This window comes from Momordica charantia (assembly GCF_013281855.1).
Source record: "Momordica charantia cultivar OHB3-1 chromosome 6 unlocalized genomic scaffold, Mcharantia_2.0 BLBB01000006.1, whole genome shotgun sequence".
NCBI classification, from domain to species: Eukaryota; Viridiplantae; Streptophyta; class Magnoliopsida; order Cucurbitales; family Cucurbitaceae; genus Momordica; species Momordica charantia.
In genome coordinates this window covers 4,991,560-5,009,115 of record NW_028275164.1, presented here as the reverse complement: position 1 = coordinate 5,009,115, position 17,556 = coordinate 4,991,560, and the positions used below count along the sequence as shown (strand labels likewise).

General features: G+C 35.2%; 2 protein-coding genes across 2 annotated transcripts; one reads left to right on the top strand and one right to left on the bottom strand.

Moving 5' to 3' along the window:
• Positions 1 to 3,367: 3,367 nt before the first annotated feature.
• LOC111014562 (protein NRT1/ PTR FAMILY 6.2) lies at positions 3,368 to 7,378 on the top strand. Its single transcript, XM_022289351.2, has 6 exons — positions 3,368 to 3,531; positions 3,638 to 3,743; positions 5,179 to 5,396; positions 5,538 to 6,085; positions 6,252 to 6,595; positions 6,684 to 7,378. Exons 1-6 carry the CDS (start codon positions 3,529 to 3,531, stop codon positions 7,208 to 7,210), a joined length of 1,746 nt encoding a protein of 581 aa, XP_022145043.1. The 5' UTR covers positions 3,368 to 3,528; the 3' UTR covers positions 7,211 to 7,378.
• A 6,169-nt stretch (positions 7,379 to 13,547) lies between these two features.
• Positions 13,548 to 17,016, bottom strand: LOC111014596 (2-alkenal reductase (NADP(+)-dependent)-like). The gene is made up of 5 exons (XM_022289396.2): positions 16,619 to 17,016; positions 15,349 to 15,529; positions 15,088 to 15,254; positions 14,195 to 14,277; positions 13,548 to 14,052 (listed from the first exon to the last, which is right to left on the bottom strand). The coding sequence occupies exons 1-5, from the start codon at positions 16,862 to 16,864 to the stop codon at positions 13,671 to 13,673; spliced, it is 1,059 nt and encodes a 352-aa protein (XP_022145088.1). The 5' UTR covers positions 16,865 to 17,016; the 3' UTR covers positions 13,548 to 13,670.
• Between the last annotated feature and the right edge of the window lie 540 nt (positions 17,017 to 17,556).

The window sequence follows — 17,556 nt, the reverse complement described above, 5'->3', positions numbered from 1 at the left end:
TCCATATTGTTTGGTCTGTGGGTATCTTAATGAAGCCCACATTTCAGGTGCAATGCAATGCATGGTTTTTGGATACTCCACTGAGGTAGCGAGGCACGTGAGAAAGGCCACAAAATCATGTGGGTTTGGCAACCCACTTGGTTTCTATATCATAAGAAATTAAATTATTTAAGAGAGAGATACAAATTCAATTTTTGTTTTCAATTGGGAATGTCAACCCTCTTCCTCTCATGCCACGACCCTACTTATGAACATCATTGCTCTTCTTACTAGTTTCTTCAAATCCCACTATGGACCCAATTTGCCACAATAATATCTGTCCAGAACAAGACAATAATGGAAATTTGAATAACATATTATATATATATACACACCAGAGTTGTCTGAGACCTGTAAATTATTTATAAGGGTTTTAATTTGTTGGTAACTTTGGACCAAAGTGGTGCATTATTAATCACTTTTGTACTCTAAAAACGTGTATTGGATGTGGTCCATTGCGTTCTGTCGGTGATATTGTAGTAGGTAGGCAGATGGGATTTGAGAGATGTAAAGTTTGAGAGCTCATGTTTAGCATGAGATAAAAAAGTGAGAAAGTGTCACTTTTTACTTCTCTCTGTATTTTGCACATTCTATAAGAAAATTATATAATATAAGTAGAGAAGTTGGTGAGAGATGATACCTACACCAGAAGAGGTTAAGAGTAAATGTATATATGTGCGGAGAAAAAGAGGATATTCAGAAGTGGAAAGTATGAAGATGCTGGGGAAGTAGTCAAATAAGGGACTTTCCACCGTTTCTACGATGGTTTAATATTGTCTACTTTGAATATAATTTTCATAACTTTGTTTTTGATTTCATATAAAACGCCACGTATCAATGACATGTCGTGTACCTCTCACATATATATCTACCATGTTATGTGAGACTTTGATTGTATTATGAAAAAGAAAAAAAAAAAACTAGAGAATGAGATATAACTATAATTAAGTATATTAAGTGAGAGAATGGATATAGAGAGAGGCTCAAGAAAGAAAAATTAACTCATTATTTTTAATTTTTAATTTTTAATTTTTTTTTTTTTGCATTTCTCTATTTTTTTTATTTTTGGATAATTGGGGGTGGGAGCCGCTTTTTTTTTTTTTTTTAGATTATTAGATCTAATGCTTTGTTTTGGGAGGACATCACTATAAATGTCTTGTCTTGGTCCTCCAAATCGAACCTTTTTTGTAATTACTCTATAACTATCATTTCTTGTAATTGGACAACCTTCTTTTAGGCTCTTCTCTTTTTGTATGTATGTTCCTCACATACTTGTTAACGAAATGATATCTCTTTATTAAAAAGAAAAAAAAAAGAAAGATAATTGGAAGTGGGAGCTTTGCTCTTCTATACTAAGAGAGCATCTGCGGCCACCTCAAGGTCCGGACTCAAGAGACATAAAGGATTTTTCGTATATTAAGCTCATCGTAAGGTTCTAACTTGAGATCTCTAAGCCAATATGACCCCTTAAGGGCATATTTTTCTCTATCTTATTTGTCAAAAATTTAATACTGTCGATATCGAAGTATTTTTCTTTTCATGAAGATAAGTTAGCAAGAAAATGTGTATACAAATGTAAACAAGACTAATGAGAAAAAGTATAAGTAGAAAGAGATCAAATAAGTGAAATTGCATAATCAGAGGAAAAAATGCATTGGACTTGTCTTTTCATCTTGAATATAGATTTTATTCGTACAATTTAGCTTAAGCTACTTTCGATGAGATTATTGGAAGAGGCTGCTCATAATCCGATAGTTACTAGGAGACATGTAGATTTTCGAATCTACCTTTACGAACAGCTAAGATTCATTGTGACAGCCACGTTGAATAACTTTAGCATATTTGTACCAGAAAACTTTTGGGAACCCAAAATCATAAAACAACACACATATCTGCCACATGTATTCCCAAAAACAACAAAAACAACACTCGAAGAAAGACCAATAATTCCACAACACAAACGAAATGAAAAAGAAAGCAGGCATTTGGAGGAGGTGCTGCATAATGTATGTGGGTTTTGGATTTGGAGTCGATGCGGAGAAAATTGAGAGGATGAACGATATAAAGTGGTGGGATCAAGGACAGAACTGCTTTTTCAAGTTGTGGGCCAACAAAAGCACTTACAATACAAGCACTGGCTCAGGCTGGGATGGCTGTAGTTTTAATCATCTTCTTCACAATAAAAATAAAAAAAACCCAATCTTTTTCTCATGTCTCTCTCTCTCTCTTCTACTGTCCACAAAAACCAAAGGTGAGAATTGAGAGATGGAGAAAATAGGTTGCTTGTAAACCAGATTCCAATCTTTTTCCTCCCCAACCCACCTCAATCAAATACATTTTCCTTTTCTATATAAAATATTTGTTTTTCTTCTCTATCTTTTTTCCTCATAGATCCATATCCCGGTCTTATGTTAAATTATTACCTTGCTTGACCGTGTTAATTTTATATATATATATATATTTTGATATCCGTAAGTGTTCAGACCGCCAGCTTATGCGTACTTTGATTAATCTCACGGACAACTGCCTGATCGTACAATATTTGGTACTGAAAAACACATCGTTTTTAATTTCTAAGGTAGGTGTTTTAAAAATATATCACTGAACTCATGAACTTTTAAATTTGTGTCTAAAGTGTGTTATTAATTACGTCAAAAAATATTTAGGTGCTAATTGGTCAGCACCCATATGTCGTGTTGAGCACCAACAAAATTTGATGGTTCCGAAAAAAAAAAAAAAATCTCTTTCAACAAAAGATGAGTTGTTGATCGATATGACCTAAATATTATTCAATTATATCAATTTAACGTTCACAACACCAAATGCATGAAGAATTCCTGAAATCAACAACTTTTCACGTAATCTTTAAATAATACAATAATTAACATGTCATGTAAAACGTTATTGACAGATGTTCTTTTCGAATAAAAAAAAAAAGGCAAAAATTCTCTCTTATCCATCCCAGCTCTCTCTTCAAACTTAAGATGGGCAAAGAAACAATTAGCAGATCAGAATAATTGTTCATGTGAAAACATAGTTAATTGAAGAGAGAGAGAGCTTCATTAGAGTACTGAGTACAAAAGTTTGGTAGACATAACTCTTCTGGAAATACAGAAAATAAACAAACATAACATTTTACCGAACGAAATTTATAAAATATATAATAACTATACGAAAAAGAAACAAGAACAAAAGTTTCAATCAGTGCGAGAACCTTCCACTAAAATGCGATCAACCTAATCCTTTTGCTTTCCTTTTATCAACAACAAAAACAGTGCTATTTTGTGCCTCTCCAACTTGCAATATAATTGGTGGCCTCTTCTTTCAGAATATACCATCTTTTGCCTATAAAAACACCAAATTCTCAGCCCTTTTGCAGACTGTGAGTTGCAACAGCAAATTGAACTTCTCCTCCTCTTACCAGATTTCTCTCAACTTTCTCATAATTTCCTCATCTCATCCACATATATAAAGCTCGTAACTGCAAAAATGGTGAGTCTTGAGCAGAGCTCCAATAATGGCGGCTCAGTTTTCACCTTGTCCTCCATTTTTGTTACATGGGTGAGCTTAAAGATTGTGTCTTTTTGTTTGTTGTTAGGATGGGAAGAAGCTGAGTTGGACAGTGGCTGATGCAGTGGACTACAAAGGTTTTCCGGCAGACAAGTCCAAAACGGGCGGTTGGATTCCTGCTGCTCTTATTTTAGGTTGGTTTTTTTCTTTCCTTAATTTAGCATGCATTTAAGAATATTAATTAAGCTGTTTAGTCTTCGATAGTACAAGGTTTTATGTTATGATAAATAATGTGATATCATTTTATAATGTTTTGTGCTTCCCATAGCCTTTTTGGGCTTCCATAAAGTTTCTGATATATCTTTTTTTTTAATTTATTCAAAAGGGAATCAAGAAAAAGTTGAACTTTTCTGCTTTGAACATTCTTCAATTAACAGAACTAAGATTTTAACTTTTGAATAAGATTATGCATGAAAGTTTATTACTTTTCATAGTTCCAAAGCCATGGGATATCTTTTTCTTCTTCCTCTTGCTTTCTTCATTCACAGTAGTTCTAATTAATGGGTTTTCCCGAGAAATTCAGTAACAGAGGTCTGCAGATTTTCTCGAGAAAAAATAAATCTGCAGGATGCCGCAGATTCTTTTTTAGAGAGTTTTGTTGTTTTTCCATGAGGTATTTCAGTAGATTCTGTTCCAATAACAAAACTCCAAAACTTTAAAAGTTGCAAAACAGAACAATTGAGATGGACGTACGTAGGTTGCAGATTGGTGACGGCTTTTTTGTGTGCATCTGGAATTTAATGCAGAATCTTACGTCACTTCATCAGAATTCAAGATTATCCAGCACTCATATTGGCCCTTCCATAGTTGAAAATGATTTCACTTCTTTTTGTGTGTATATGGCAATTTAATGACAGAATCTTATGTCACTTACTTACCAAGCACTTGCTTAAAGCGATTTTGTTCCGTCTTAAAAATTATTTTCTTGGAAACACTGCTTGTTCTTTACCAACAATCTAGAGTTCTCGTTTGTTTTCTTCTTTATTTTCTTGGAAAGATTGCTTGTTCTTTACGAACAATCTAGGGTTCCAGTTTGTTTTCGAACAATTTAGACTTCTTGTTTGATTTTTGTAAACAACCAACTGGTTTCTATTAGCTCTTTATTTTTTCAGAAAAATAGAGAAAATATATTCTTTCCTATTCTATTTGTCAAAAACTTAATGGTAGTCAGCCATGGACGTATGAGTAAATACCTAAGTATTATTCACACAGATAGTGTTTTTAAAGTAGACAACTTCAAGTTTTTAAAATATTTTAATGATTATTATTTAAAATAATAATAAAAAAATTCTAATAAACCATGCTGTTAGGAATTTAAAATTATATAGTAGAAAAGAAAAGAAATTATGAAAATTTGAGTTTGTTTAAACAGTATTTAGTTTTTGTGGGTCCATGGTTCATAAAAGTTAGTATATTGTTTGCTTGTTACTTACCATTATTATTAAGTCAGTAAAACTTTCACTTAAAAAGGGAAAAATCTAATTACAATACGAGAACAAACACTGTATATATAAATTACTGGTAACAGGAATCAATATGCGTAAACATAAAACATTTTAAAATTTGCAGGAATTGAAATATGTGAAAGGCTGTCAACGATGGGAATAGCAGTGAATCTTGTGACGTACTTGGGTGGTGTAATGCATCTGCCCAGTGCCGCTTCAGCCAACATCGTTACAGATTTCATGGGAACTTGCTTTCTCCTCTGTTTGCTTGGAGGCTTTCTCGCAGATTCTTTCCTTGGCAGATACTACACCATTCTAGTCTCTGCCTCCATTCAGACGCTGGTATATCTATGAACAAAATCAACCATTTTAACTACACATATAATTGGATTGGAGATAATTAATATAATGTTACCATGGTTAAATCATTTGATTTGGTACTATCCTTACCATGGTTAAATCATTTGATTTGGTACTATGTAGGGGACTGCTGCACTTGCCTTATCAACAAAACTGCCACAGCTTCGACCGCCTCCGTGCGACGACAGCACCAAAACCTGCAAGGAAGCAAATGGGTTTCAAATGGGGATTCTGTACCTGGCTCTGTATTTGATTGCTTTGGGGACTGGAGGCCTAAAATCCAGCATTTCGGGGTTTGGGACCGACCAGTTCGATGAGAAAGACGAGAAGGAGAAGGCTAAGATGGCCTACTTCTTCAACAGGTTCTTCTTCTTTATCAGCACGGGGACTTTAATGGCGGTCACGGTGCTGGTTTACATTCAAGATGAAGTGGGTCGGAGCTGGGCTTATGGGATTTGTTCTGTCTCGATGCTGATCGCCATTTCGTTGTTCCTTTCGGGGACTAGGAGATACAGATACAAGAAGAGCGCAGGGAGTCCTGTAGTTCAAATTCTCCAAGTCATTGCTGCTGCAATGAAGAAGAGGAAGCTGGAGCTTCCTCAGAATGTTGGGTTGCTTTATGAGGATTCTTCGAACCAGGACTCAAGAATCGAGCACACAGAACAATTCCAGTAAGTTCATTGATTAGTGAAGATCCTATCCACTTCTAATCATCTACAATTTTCAAATTAATTCAATTAATCAGTGCCATAGTACATGAACGACTTTGGTTATACCTCAGATACTACTGCTAAGATCTTCTTCTAGTAAATTGGCTTGTGCTTACTTTTTGTGCAGGTTGTTGGACAAAGCTGCAATTGTTGCAGAAGGAGATTTTGAGATGCATGGAATGGTTTCCGCTCCAAATCCATGGAAGCTAAGCTCGGTGACAAGAGTGGAGGAGGTGAAAATGATGGCAAGACTGCTGCCAATATGGGCCACAACCATCATCTTCTGGACTACATATGCCCAGATGATCACCTTCTCTGTTCAACAAGCATCCACCATGGAAAGGTCAATTGGATCTTTCCAGATCCCAGCAGGCTCTCTCACCGTCTTCTTCGTAGCAGCCATACTAATCACTCTGGGCGTCTACGACCGTCTTATCATGCCTCTTTGGAAGAAATGGAAAGGAAAACAAGGTAAATTAAGATCCATTAGAATCCTAATTTAATACTCCAATAAACATTTCTTCATGGAAACCTTACTAATTATGTTCTTATGCCACAGGTTTCACAAACATACAGAGAATGGCCATAGGCCTTGTCCTGTCAATACTTGGAATGGCAGCCGCAGCACTGGCTGAGAGGAAACGTCTGGCAGTGGCAAAAGCAGTAGGGGGCGACACGGCTACTTTGCCTATAAGTGTGTTCCTGTTGATCCCACAGTTCTTCTTGGTGGGAGCAGGTGAAGCCTTCATATATACAGGGCAGCTTGATTTCTTCATAACCAAGTCCCCCAAAGGGATGAAAACTATGAGTACTGGTCTCTTCCTCTCCACTTTATCTCTCGGGTTCTTCATCAGCAGTTTCTTGGTTTCGGTTGTGAAGAGCGTGACCGGAAACGGTGGACAAGACTGGCTTGCAGATAATATAAACTACGGCAGACTCGACTGCTTCTATGGACTTCTGACCATATTAAGCGTCATAAATTTTGTTTTGTTTCTGGTATGCATTATCTGGTACAAGCCACAGAAGGGCAAGGACATGCAGATGAGTAGCATGGTCAATGGCTCCATGGCTGAAGAGAAATGCTAGTGGGAATTATAAAAATTAAAGGTTGTGTAATGCTTTGGCTTTCTTTTCAATTCTCTCCTGCGCTCTAATTTATCATCAAGAGTTTGGATTGGGAATGTATCATGTGTATAAAGTGTATCTGTTTGTTTCAAAGATGTAGCCAATGTCCACAGACCTTATTTTCAGTCATTTTTGCCAGAAGTCACACTCAAAATCTTTAGCAATTTCATCATAATTCGCTTTCATTTTTTTTCTCCTTTAAATATGCTGGAGAGCCAATTTGTGTACACCCAACTCATCTCACATCTCACTGGACAACTGCTTGAACTTACAACCTTCAACCTTTAGTTGTCAAGAAAATTCGTATAATTTTTCTGTTTCAACCCATTCCCTCTAAGTCCCTTTACTTTTTTACTTTACTGGTTGACTTTTTCTCGAAGGTCAAGCATCATCAAATTCCAGATCATGGATTTACTTGCTTAATCCCTCTCTCCCTCTGTTTAGTAACATCATTATTCACATGTTCTAAAGAATAACCTCTTCTCCCGAACAAAGTAGTTTATTATCCAATAAAAACTGTACCTTAGAAGAATCAGCCAACTCATGAATGCCAACATCTGTTGCTTTGGATAGGCTTGTCCTTTGGCAAATAATTGTAGGAATGTTGGATTCTTTCATCCCCATAAACGACACAAATCCACACATAGGTCCAAATAATAATGGGAAAATTTTGGAGAATATTGAGTGGTGGGCAAGGGAAAGTGGGTACCGTGTAGTAGACATTGATGTGGAAAGAAAGTTGCAATTCTTTAAGCACAACAACGGGGGCCAAACATTATCCACAGGCCAAGAAAATAGAGACTACCATTCTAGAAATGCAATGCAATGCAATGCAGAAATGGAGTAAAATCATCTCAAACAATGGATACACAAGAGGACATACATACCGAAAAGGAGGATCAGAATTTATAACGTCATCTCTGAAATTTTTTGAATTAGGGTTTCCTTGAATTTCGGTCCCCTTGTTTCTTCTCCGGCAATCTCCGTCTCCCAGGTTCCATGTCTGCTTGGGGAAAGAACAGAAGCCGTATACGGAGAAATTAGAGGGTGTCACCTTTTCCATAATGTCGGCAAAATTGTCGGCTTCCTCTCGCCTCTCTGATTCAGACCGCCGAGAAGAAGAGGTTCTGGGCAGGGCAAAGCAAGCATGGTTGCAAGTTTCAAGAAATTTCTTCTCAAAAATGAAAGAAAAAAAATTCAAATATTTAATGCCGCCTTGCCTTCTGGCTTCTGCATATGGGAAATTACTTTTAAAAGAAACTAGTTTTGTCCATTAGGGGGAAAAGAAAACATGTTATTTTTTCCTTTAGTACAAAAAAAAAAAATTAATAATGTGTAAGTTTAGAATTGGAGGATTAGTGTTTTAATATATTAATAATGTTAACTTAAAACTTGAGTAATATTTGACCCCTAATTAAGTGTATTTTAAAAAAATGGGTATTGGGTTAAAGATGAAAGGGGTACAAAACTAAGTATTAAATTTTCATTTAAAATGAATTTTTGTTAGTAGAATAAATTTGGAGTACAAAATTTGAGTTTTCAATTTCAAGGATGGGGTGGGTGTTACTAAATTATGTTAAATTATGTTAGTATTGACCATTTAAAATGATTCATGAATGACTTTTTGAAATTTATCACTGTAACAACTTCTCATTTAGTATTTCAGATATTATGATAGAAAATATATGCGGAGTCATGGATAACCTTTTGAAAATGAAATTGGAACGATGAAAATCTCATTTGATTTTAAAATGTTGTTTAACATAATCATATATTTTATGAGATAATCCTACCACTCACAACCAACATGAACTTAACTCAGTAGTAATTAACACTTCTCTGACCAATAAATAATGAATTCGAATCTCCAACTTTCATTTGCTGGACTAAGAAATCATAACACTTGTCATATAATTAAGTAGGTTCATTTTACTACCAAAAAGATAGTATAATAAAAAATATAGGTAGGAAAGTGAAAATTAATAAATTATCACTTAAAAAATATTGGATGATGTAGGATTTATTTTCAAAATTTTGTTACCTGATTAATCTTTGTCTAAAAAGAATTTGTGTTTAGTTAATTTTTTTTTTTGGAATGAAAAATTTATGCTTGGTTAATTACATCTGGAACAAATTCCTTATATTTGTCTATGAGATTATGATTTCAATTATTTTTCAGCTTCTTTAGTTGTGAATATATAACTATAGAGATAAGTTTTCTCCTTTCAATTGATTAATGCTCTCCTTCATGGTCATAAACATTGTTTCCGGTAGTTCTAGTAATTATTTACTGTATATAGGGTTGAAATTAATACATTCAATTAATTTATTAAGCTTTCATTGTGTTCGCCCTTTTTGGTTTGACAATACTACCTTGTGAGTAATGGGTAGTTCTTGTTAGGTTTGATGTCTTTCGATAGAAAATAGGAGTAAGTTGGATGTTATGTCTAGTTTAATTTTTATGAAAAACGATTCCTAACCAAACAAATATATTAATTTTAAGTTTCTCGTTTGCAATCAACAATTTTAAGGATTATTGACTTGAAAATTTTGAACGTGTTTGGGGAAGAGAATACACTGGACACGTGGAGGACCCCTATTGGTGCTCCAAGATGACTCATGAGTCATGCCCAGCTCGGACGACCGAGATCACCACTACTAGCGTTGATAGATGCTAAGTATGAGGGCCGAGGTGAACCCGGCCGAGGTCCGACCTACCGGGAAGCTCGGTGGGGGTCAATGCGAATTACTGTCAGCGGCGTGATTATCGGGCATAATCGTCGGTCCCGAGATTACCGGGCGTAACCGACGATCCCGAGATTACCGAGTGTAACCGTTGCGAGATTAGCGGGACTACCACCCATAAGTAGAAGACTTCACTCCACGATCAGGTACGATGATTTCTAGCCTCGAACTAAACTGGGAATCCGACCTATACTGACTTGATCGTCGGAGTGCTCACCTTTTTGTGCAGGTCCGCTCAAGTGTTCAGGTCGGTCCGCAGGCCGAGTTCGAGCTGCAATCTGAAATACGCTGTTGTGCACATCCTTGCATAAACAGAACGTTTATTTGTTATTTATGAAAACCATTAAAACCTAAATTCATAATTATACATGAACAATAATAAATCTCAAAAAAATAATGTTTTAGGATTTGTTAATCTTCTTCCAGCTCAACAATATAATATTCATCCTAATTAAAGACAAGTTAGTTTGATTGATCGAAGAGATGCTTCATATTCAGAGAACTATCAAGCCTAATTAAAATGATGTGTTGATTTTGTAGAAAAATACTTGTCTACATTTGATAAGAAAATTCTTTTAACTTTCTTACTTGATTTATTATTTATTTCTTTTGATCTATTTCTATAACATTTGATATTTAAGTAAAATTCATGGATATTTTTTAACGAGTTAAAATAAATCACATCAGAAAATCAGTAAAAATTCTTTATTAATAGATATGTGTGTGGTAACCACTAACAAGTGCTATGGATCTTCTCATAATAAATATCTTATGCATTTATTGACCTAGCAGAATAAATAAATTGGATTCTACAGAACCTACAAATCAAAAAGATATTTACAACATCCTATGGTGATATAGGTAGTGGTGTTCAAAAAATCCAATAATCCAACCAATTCAACCCTTGGGTTGGGTTGTGATTTTTCAAATCCGATTGGGTTGGGTTGGGTCTCGGGTTCGGGTCAACCCAACCCAAACTGAATTTATGCATATATATGTATTTTTTTTACTATATATATATATATATAGTCAACCGTCCATTTAGTTTTAATCCTAATCTTTAATTTAAGGTTTTCATATTATCTTCTTCCATTTTGTATCTTAATCTTAGCTGTCTATTTAGTTTTAATCCTAACTTCTCGTTGCCGCTGTGGTAATTAAAAACCCAACCCGACCAAACCAAAAGATATTGGGTTAGGTTGACCATCCAATTCAAACCCGATGGTTCCTATATATGGCCAACCCGAAAATTCGAGTTGGTCTCAAAATCCCTCCTAACCCAACCTAACTCAACCCACGAACACCTCTAGTGATATAGGCAAACACACTTTGATGCTTAAATTAGATCGGGTGTGTGAAGCGTGACAAGAATTAGGGTTTACTGTTCTTTATAAAGGGAAAAACCTAGGTTTTCTAGATATCTCCTCCCTTTGGAATTCCTAAAATCCAAGGAACCCAAGTTGGAGGGCTTGATACGCCAAGTAGAATGACTGGATTTGATGATGTGGGCCCTTCATTTTGTTGCTTTTATAGCAACCCAAAAATTAGGGCAAACTTGATAAACGCACGTGGTACCGACAATAGTAAAAATCTTGTCTAAAACGAGTTAATACGTTATTCACGAATTTCTACGACAAATGATGCTCCAACATCGGGCGTCCTAGTTTCGGGAGTCCTAGCATCATCCTCGGTCTCAAATGCTACTACTAATGCTTCCAGTTTCTATGCAAATAACTCAAAAACGTAAGAAACAAGTCAGAATTTATCTAATTTCAAAATAATAAGGACTCGTACATGATTGTTCTATTTCTTATACAGATCTTCATTTTAGTATATTTTTTAAGGATATGATCCTCTCATTTGTACTCAAGTTAGTCCATTACAAAGAGTTATCAGCATACATGGTGCATGACTACTTGTGCATTTAGGTTGTTGAGCCCTAGCCCAAGGGCCTTTGGATATAAACTTTTGGGCTAACTTTACTAAACTTTTCTATAATTTTTTCTAGTATATAACATGTGGGGTGGGGATCGAACTCACACAACCTTTTGATTTTAGATATATGTCAATTACCACTTAGCTATGCTCACTTTGACAAATTTATCTATAATTGATGCGTAGATTAGGCCTTTATTGATTGTAATCATTAATTTTATCTTATTAAATATTATTGTAATCTTTTATTAACCTACACACGTTAACTAGTTGGATCATTGAACAATCTAATATTAACTATATAGATCACTAAATAACCGAGCTATAACCATAGGTTGATTATTTAAGACTTAAATAAATCTCCCTAGAAAAAATTAATAAATCAAATTAAGACTACTTAACATGACCAAATTACTGAAACTAATTGTCCATTAAATTATCACCTACTCATGAATTTATTAATCTAACTTGTGCTGCCCAAACTACGACCTTATGTAAATAAGATATGTTCCTGTCGTTGAATTTTTTTTAAAAAAAACAAGCTATCCAATTCCAAACTAACTAATAATTAGAAAGTCATTATCGTTGATGTTGATATATGCTGATTTTGGGTGAGGTATACGAAGTGCCACACACTTGCACATATAAATTTAACACCAATGTAGTGTTGTGTCGAATGCACTTTGATGCGTAATTAGTTAGGATTCAAGTAGGGAGCAAATAAGTATGAAGTAGAAAGAATAAGAAGGCAGTAGTATCGAGAGTGAGAGTCTATTTGAGAGTGTATGTCGAATGCTCATAAGAAAAGTTGTGGGGGAAAATGCAGCTAATTCCTTCCGGGGGTTCTTTGTGTAGGGAAAATGCAGCTAATTAATTCCTTCACGAGGGTTCTTCTCTTCTTTATATGTGGGAGAGAGAACCCGTTCGAGAGGTTGTATGAATGGTTCCGGTATCTTTTCGAAAAAAATTAAGAGAACCCGTTTGAGAGGTCCCCCCCATTTGAGGTGTCCATCCGGGGAAAATGTGGTTTCCTTTCATTAGGGTTCTTCTTTTCTCTATATACCAACGTCATCTGCTTTCCACTATCCCTTGAACAGGGGGCGTGGTGGCATCCTGAGTGGTCCCCTAAGACGTGTCGTGGTTTGGATATAGGGTGTCAGCTTCTTGCTCATTGGCGGTCCTCTCTGTATGGGGCAGGAGTGCTCGACCCCATTTCTGGTACACTCGGTCATATCGGTTTAGTTTCCCGACCCAACCATGTGGTTTGGTTGACTTTTTGATACATGATACTTCGTCTTTACCTGATAATAGTTGAAAAAATCGATTGTCTTATTTTCATAAAAAAATAAATTAGAAATATGACAATTGTTTTACCCAATTAATTTCCGTGCACCTAGACATTTTTACATAATATTTCCATGTCCACCTATGTATTTCACTCATATCACCATGATATATAACACATGGAGATATCTATTATTTACATAGTTGAAATACGTTCAGATGAGCCTTACTTTCCAAATATTTTGATTTCGATAGACATAGGGCTTAAATTTGTGCCATATTTGTAAATATTTTTACTATAGGCTATATTTACTATTACTCTAGATTGTTACATGTCCTTGGGGAGTAACCGTGTTATAAAGTAGAATTTATTCAAAATGAGTTGTGTAAGTTTAAAATTATTCCACGAAAAGGAAACAACATAATAATAATAATAATAATATTGCTTAATTATTAATTAAGCAAGCTTGACTATCTTCTTCCCAAGGTTATGGCCATGGAAGAGGCCGACGAAAGCAGAGGGAATGCTGTGGACACCCACCGATACATCTTCCGCCGCCTGAATCTCGCCGGAGCGGAGGTAGCCGGCGGTTTTGGATATGAAATCTGGAAAAACATTAAAATAATCGATGACTAAAAAGCCTTGGATTGCGATCCTTTTATACACAATGTCCACCATGTTTGGGCCTGGGCCGGCCGGTGGTCCGGTTTTTGATTTTGTGTACTCTGAAATAACGCCGCACGCCGCCACTCTGCCGAACGGGTTCATGTTCGCCACGGCGGCGGCTAGCATCTCGCCGCCCACGTCGAAATAAACATCAATCCCCTCCGGAAAATACCTGCCGGAAAATTCATTAATTTCCAAATAAATAACTTATCGTTAGTTAGTATACTTAATTAGTAGATTTTCTTCAATCTCTTTTAATGTGTATTTTTGGTGTCCAAAATTTATAAAATCAATGGAATTGTGAGATTTCCCACTTGGCTAAGGTGGATTTCAAGTCCTTTTCTTGCTTGTAGTTGAACGCTTCGTCAAATCCGAGCTTCTCTTTCAGAAATGTCACCTACGAGGATCCGTTAGTATTTAAGTATTGTTAAATATAAATAACATTTAAAAATAAAAACATGAGAAGATAATAGAACTCTTAAAAGTGTTAATTTTGATCTAATAAATTTATTAACTTAAAAAAAAATGTAATGATTAGGATCTAGTAAACACTTTTAAATTTTAGGGATTTATTGATACAAATTTTTATTCGAGGCAGCTTAACGCGTACCTCGACTAATTTCACGGACAACTGATCTTATAACATTTGGTATCGAAAAACACATAGGATTACTTAATTCGTAATGTAAGTGACCATCATGGTTTGAACTCATTCCTTCGTTAAAAGTTTAGGAACTAATTATACCCTTCAAAGTTCGACAATCTATTAAATACATTCTTAAATGTTGGAGAACAAAACTGGTAACTTAACCTTCAAATCTACCATAAATACCAATTACCCTCCATTATTGCTTAAATTTGACTTGGATAAAATGAGTATAAATATAACCAATAAATTTGTGAAATATTTATGTTTAAATTAGTGTTTGGGAGTCGTTGACTCAAAACCTTCCCAGAAAAAAAAAATATATATTTTAGGGTAATCTACGTCTATTATGAATTTTTGTAGGGTGAATCTTTAACACTAACCACCATTAAAATTTTAATATTTACTTATTTATTTTTAAAAAAAAATCTCAATTCTCCGGTCGTACTTTAATATATAAAAAATATAACGGTGATCGTTGAATAGTTAAGTATTAAAGACTTGCATTTTAGTTCAACGATAATTAACATATATTTTACTAAATAAAATGGTATTAAAAACCTTGTGATCCGAACCAGCAGAGCCGACAACGTGGCAACCGTGGAGCTTTGCAAACTGTCCAACTAAATTCCCAACAGACCCAGAAGCTGCAGACACAAACACTTTCTCTCCTTCCTTAATCTTCGCTACTTCAAACAATCCCACGTACGCTGTGAGCCCACTCAACCCTGAATACAATACAAATAAAACAAGAACATATATATAAATATTAGGAAAGAAAGAAAGAAAAGAACTGCATTACAATTGGTAACTGATTTTGACCTAAAACTCCGAGATGGTATGTGAATGGAAATCCCAAAGTATCCAACTTTCTTAGAGTGCTTTCTCCAGCTTTTACGAGGCTGTATTGTGCCCAATGTATGATCCCAAAAACCAAGTCCCCCTTTTCAAATCCAGGGTCGCCCGAAGCCACTACTTCTGCTACACCATATGCACTAATCGCCTGTTTCACACAAACCCACGTCAATGATTAATTCAACTATACCAAATTCAAAAGATTAGGCACCCTTTGGCTTTGGTAACGTTCTAAATACCATCTGCTTAATGAAAATTACTCTTCATATAGGAGTGGTGAACTAGAGAAGAAGAAGCTCTATTGTAGCTCGACAGTTCTATTGATTGGTCAGTCAACCTTGAAAAAGTGGATATCTAAAGAGGGTCTCTCTTTATTTTTTTCACTTTTTTAATAAAGAAGAATAGAATTGTGTGATCTCAATTCTATGGATTTAAGAATGATAAAACAATACAATATTATTGAAAACTATTGAGATATGATGAAAGACAAAATAATTATTAAAGTTATTGGGCCAAAATAGTCACACTAAAGGCCATAGCTTTGTTTTCATTAGGTTTAATGACCTAATATTAATAGACATGATGGAGGATTTTTATGCTACTTTACCGGGAGAGATAAAAAAAATAAGAGAGTGGTGGCTGTGGTGGTGTTGTTGCATCAAAAGGAAAAAGGGGCGGCAGTGGTGTTTTGTTCGCAGAGGAAGAAAAGACAACTTGATTTATAGAGCATTGTCGGCAGTCCGTTCTCTTGAGGTTAGTGAGGTTTTTCATTCTGTATTCCTAAATAGCGTGGTGCTTAGAAGCGATATTAATTTTTCCAACAGAAACTACGTGTCTGTTTTTGCTACCACTAAGGGAGAGAGAAGTGGTAAAGGACAAACCAAAGGAAGTACTCTCCAATTAGAAAGGAGAACAAAAAAAAAATTGTTTTTTAAATTTGTTTTTAAAAATTTGAAAAACAAGGAAACCTAAATATATAGTTGTCAAATGTTTGGATATCTTCTAACAAAATTGGAAAAAGGAAAAAAAAAAGATAAGAAATAAGAACCTTAACAAATGAGTCCTTAATGTTCCATTCCTAGTGTGCTTAAAATATTAGCGTAAGATCTTAAAAAACGTCCCAACTTAAATTTGTAGTTACAAGAGGAGCATGCTAGATTTCGAATTTGGATTCAACGATAGAGCAGCGACGAGTATCATGGCCGTCTCATTCTAACCAAAAAGGAAAACCGATTACCTGTCCGGGAACGATAGAAGGTGTAGCAGATGAAACGTTGTGGGAAGAGGAGTGGATGTTCATACGGTTGATCTGATATGGGTCAATGGAGACACACAGATTTTTGAGGAGGATGTCACCAGAAGCAGGCTTCACACACAGATTCAGAGGTTGGGAGTTGAGTTGGAAGTGTGTTTGCAGTGGGAAGCCATTGATGAGATGTTTAATGGCGATGAAGGTGTTGTTGGTCTCCACTTGTTCCGCCATTGGTACCACAGAGTTCAGATTTTGATATCTCAAAAACTTCAATTATGGAAAGAGATGATGGGATCGGAGCAGTTGACAAGTTCAATTATGGAAAGAGATAAGGGAACTTTATGGGCCGTATTATATCCATCCACTCAACTCAGCTGCCAAATAATTTATTACGAGAGACTCGAACCATTATATTTATACTGCGGCAAAATGCCTATGCCAATGCCGTCATAGCTTTTGCAATTCTATTTTTGTCATTGTAGTAACTTTCTTGATCACTTCACTAATTAAACCTATAATACACCCCAACCTATACAAAGGATCAAGTGTATTATATTTGTCCATCATTCATTTTGGTAAAAATGACTAAAACTCTATAAAACTGATGGATCGAAAAATAGCTAAGATCCCACATTCAAAAGAAAATAGATCTTACAAAGGTTTATAATATACATGGATAATTTTACTCATTGTCAATTAATTTTGCGATAAAATTCCATAAATATTGATTACAGTTTAATTTTTTAGGAGATTTAGTTTTCAATTTCTATTTGGTTAAGGCCTAAAATCGATGTTAATCGATTGACTTTTAATTTCGCCTATACAAATCGATTAAAATCCAAACTGATAAATTAGGACTTGTTACATATAACGTTTTTAGTCTTGTTTCTCTTTTCACTTGGACCAATAGATTCAAGAATGAA

What these genes read in the sequence shown, in the direction of transcription:
- LOC111014562 (XM_022289351.2), top strand. An exon ending in GAGCACACAGAACAATTCCA is followed by an intron (nt 6,086 to 6,251) that starts GTAAGTTCATTG and finishes CTTTTTGTGCAG; the next exon opens with GTTGTTGGACAAAGCTGCAA. An exon ending in GAAATGGAAAGGAAAACAAG is followed by an intron (nt 6,596 to 6,683) that starts GTAAATTAAGAT and finishes CTTATGCCACAG; the next exon opens with GTTTCACAAACATACAGAGA.
- LOC111014596 (XM_022289396.2), bottom strand. Translation starts at nt 16,864, where the DNA reads ATGGCGGAACAAGTGGAGACCAACAACACCTTCATCGCCATTAAACAT. An exon ending in CTTCTATCGTTCCCGGACAG is followed by an intron (nt 15,530 to 16,618) that starts GTAATCGGTTTT and finishes TGTGTGAAACAG; the next exon opens with GCGATTAGTGCATATGGTGT. An exon ending in TTGAAATCCACCTTAGCCAA is followed by an intron (nt 14,053 to 14,194) that starts GTGGGAAATCTC and finishes ATTTTCCGGCAG; the next exon opens with GTATTTTCCGGAGGGGATTG.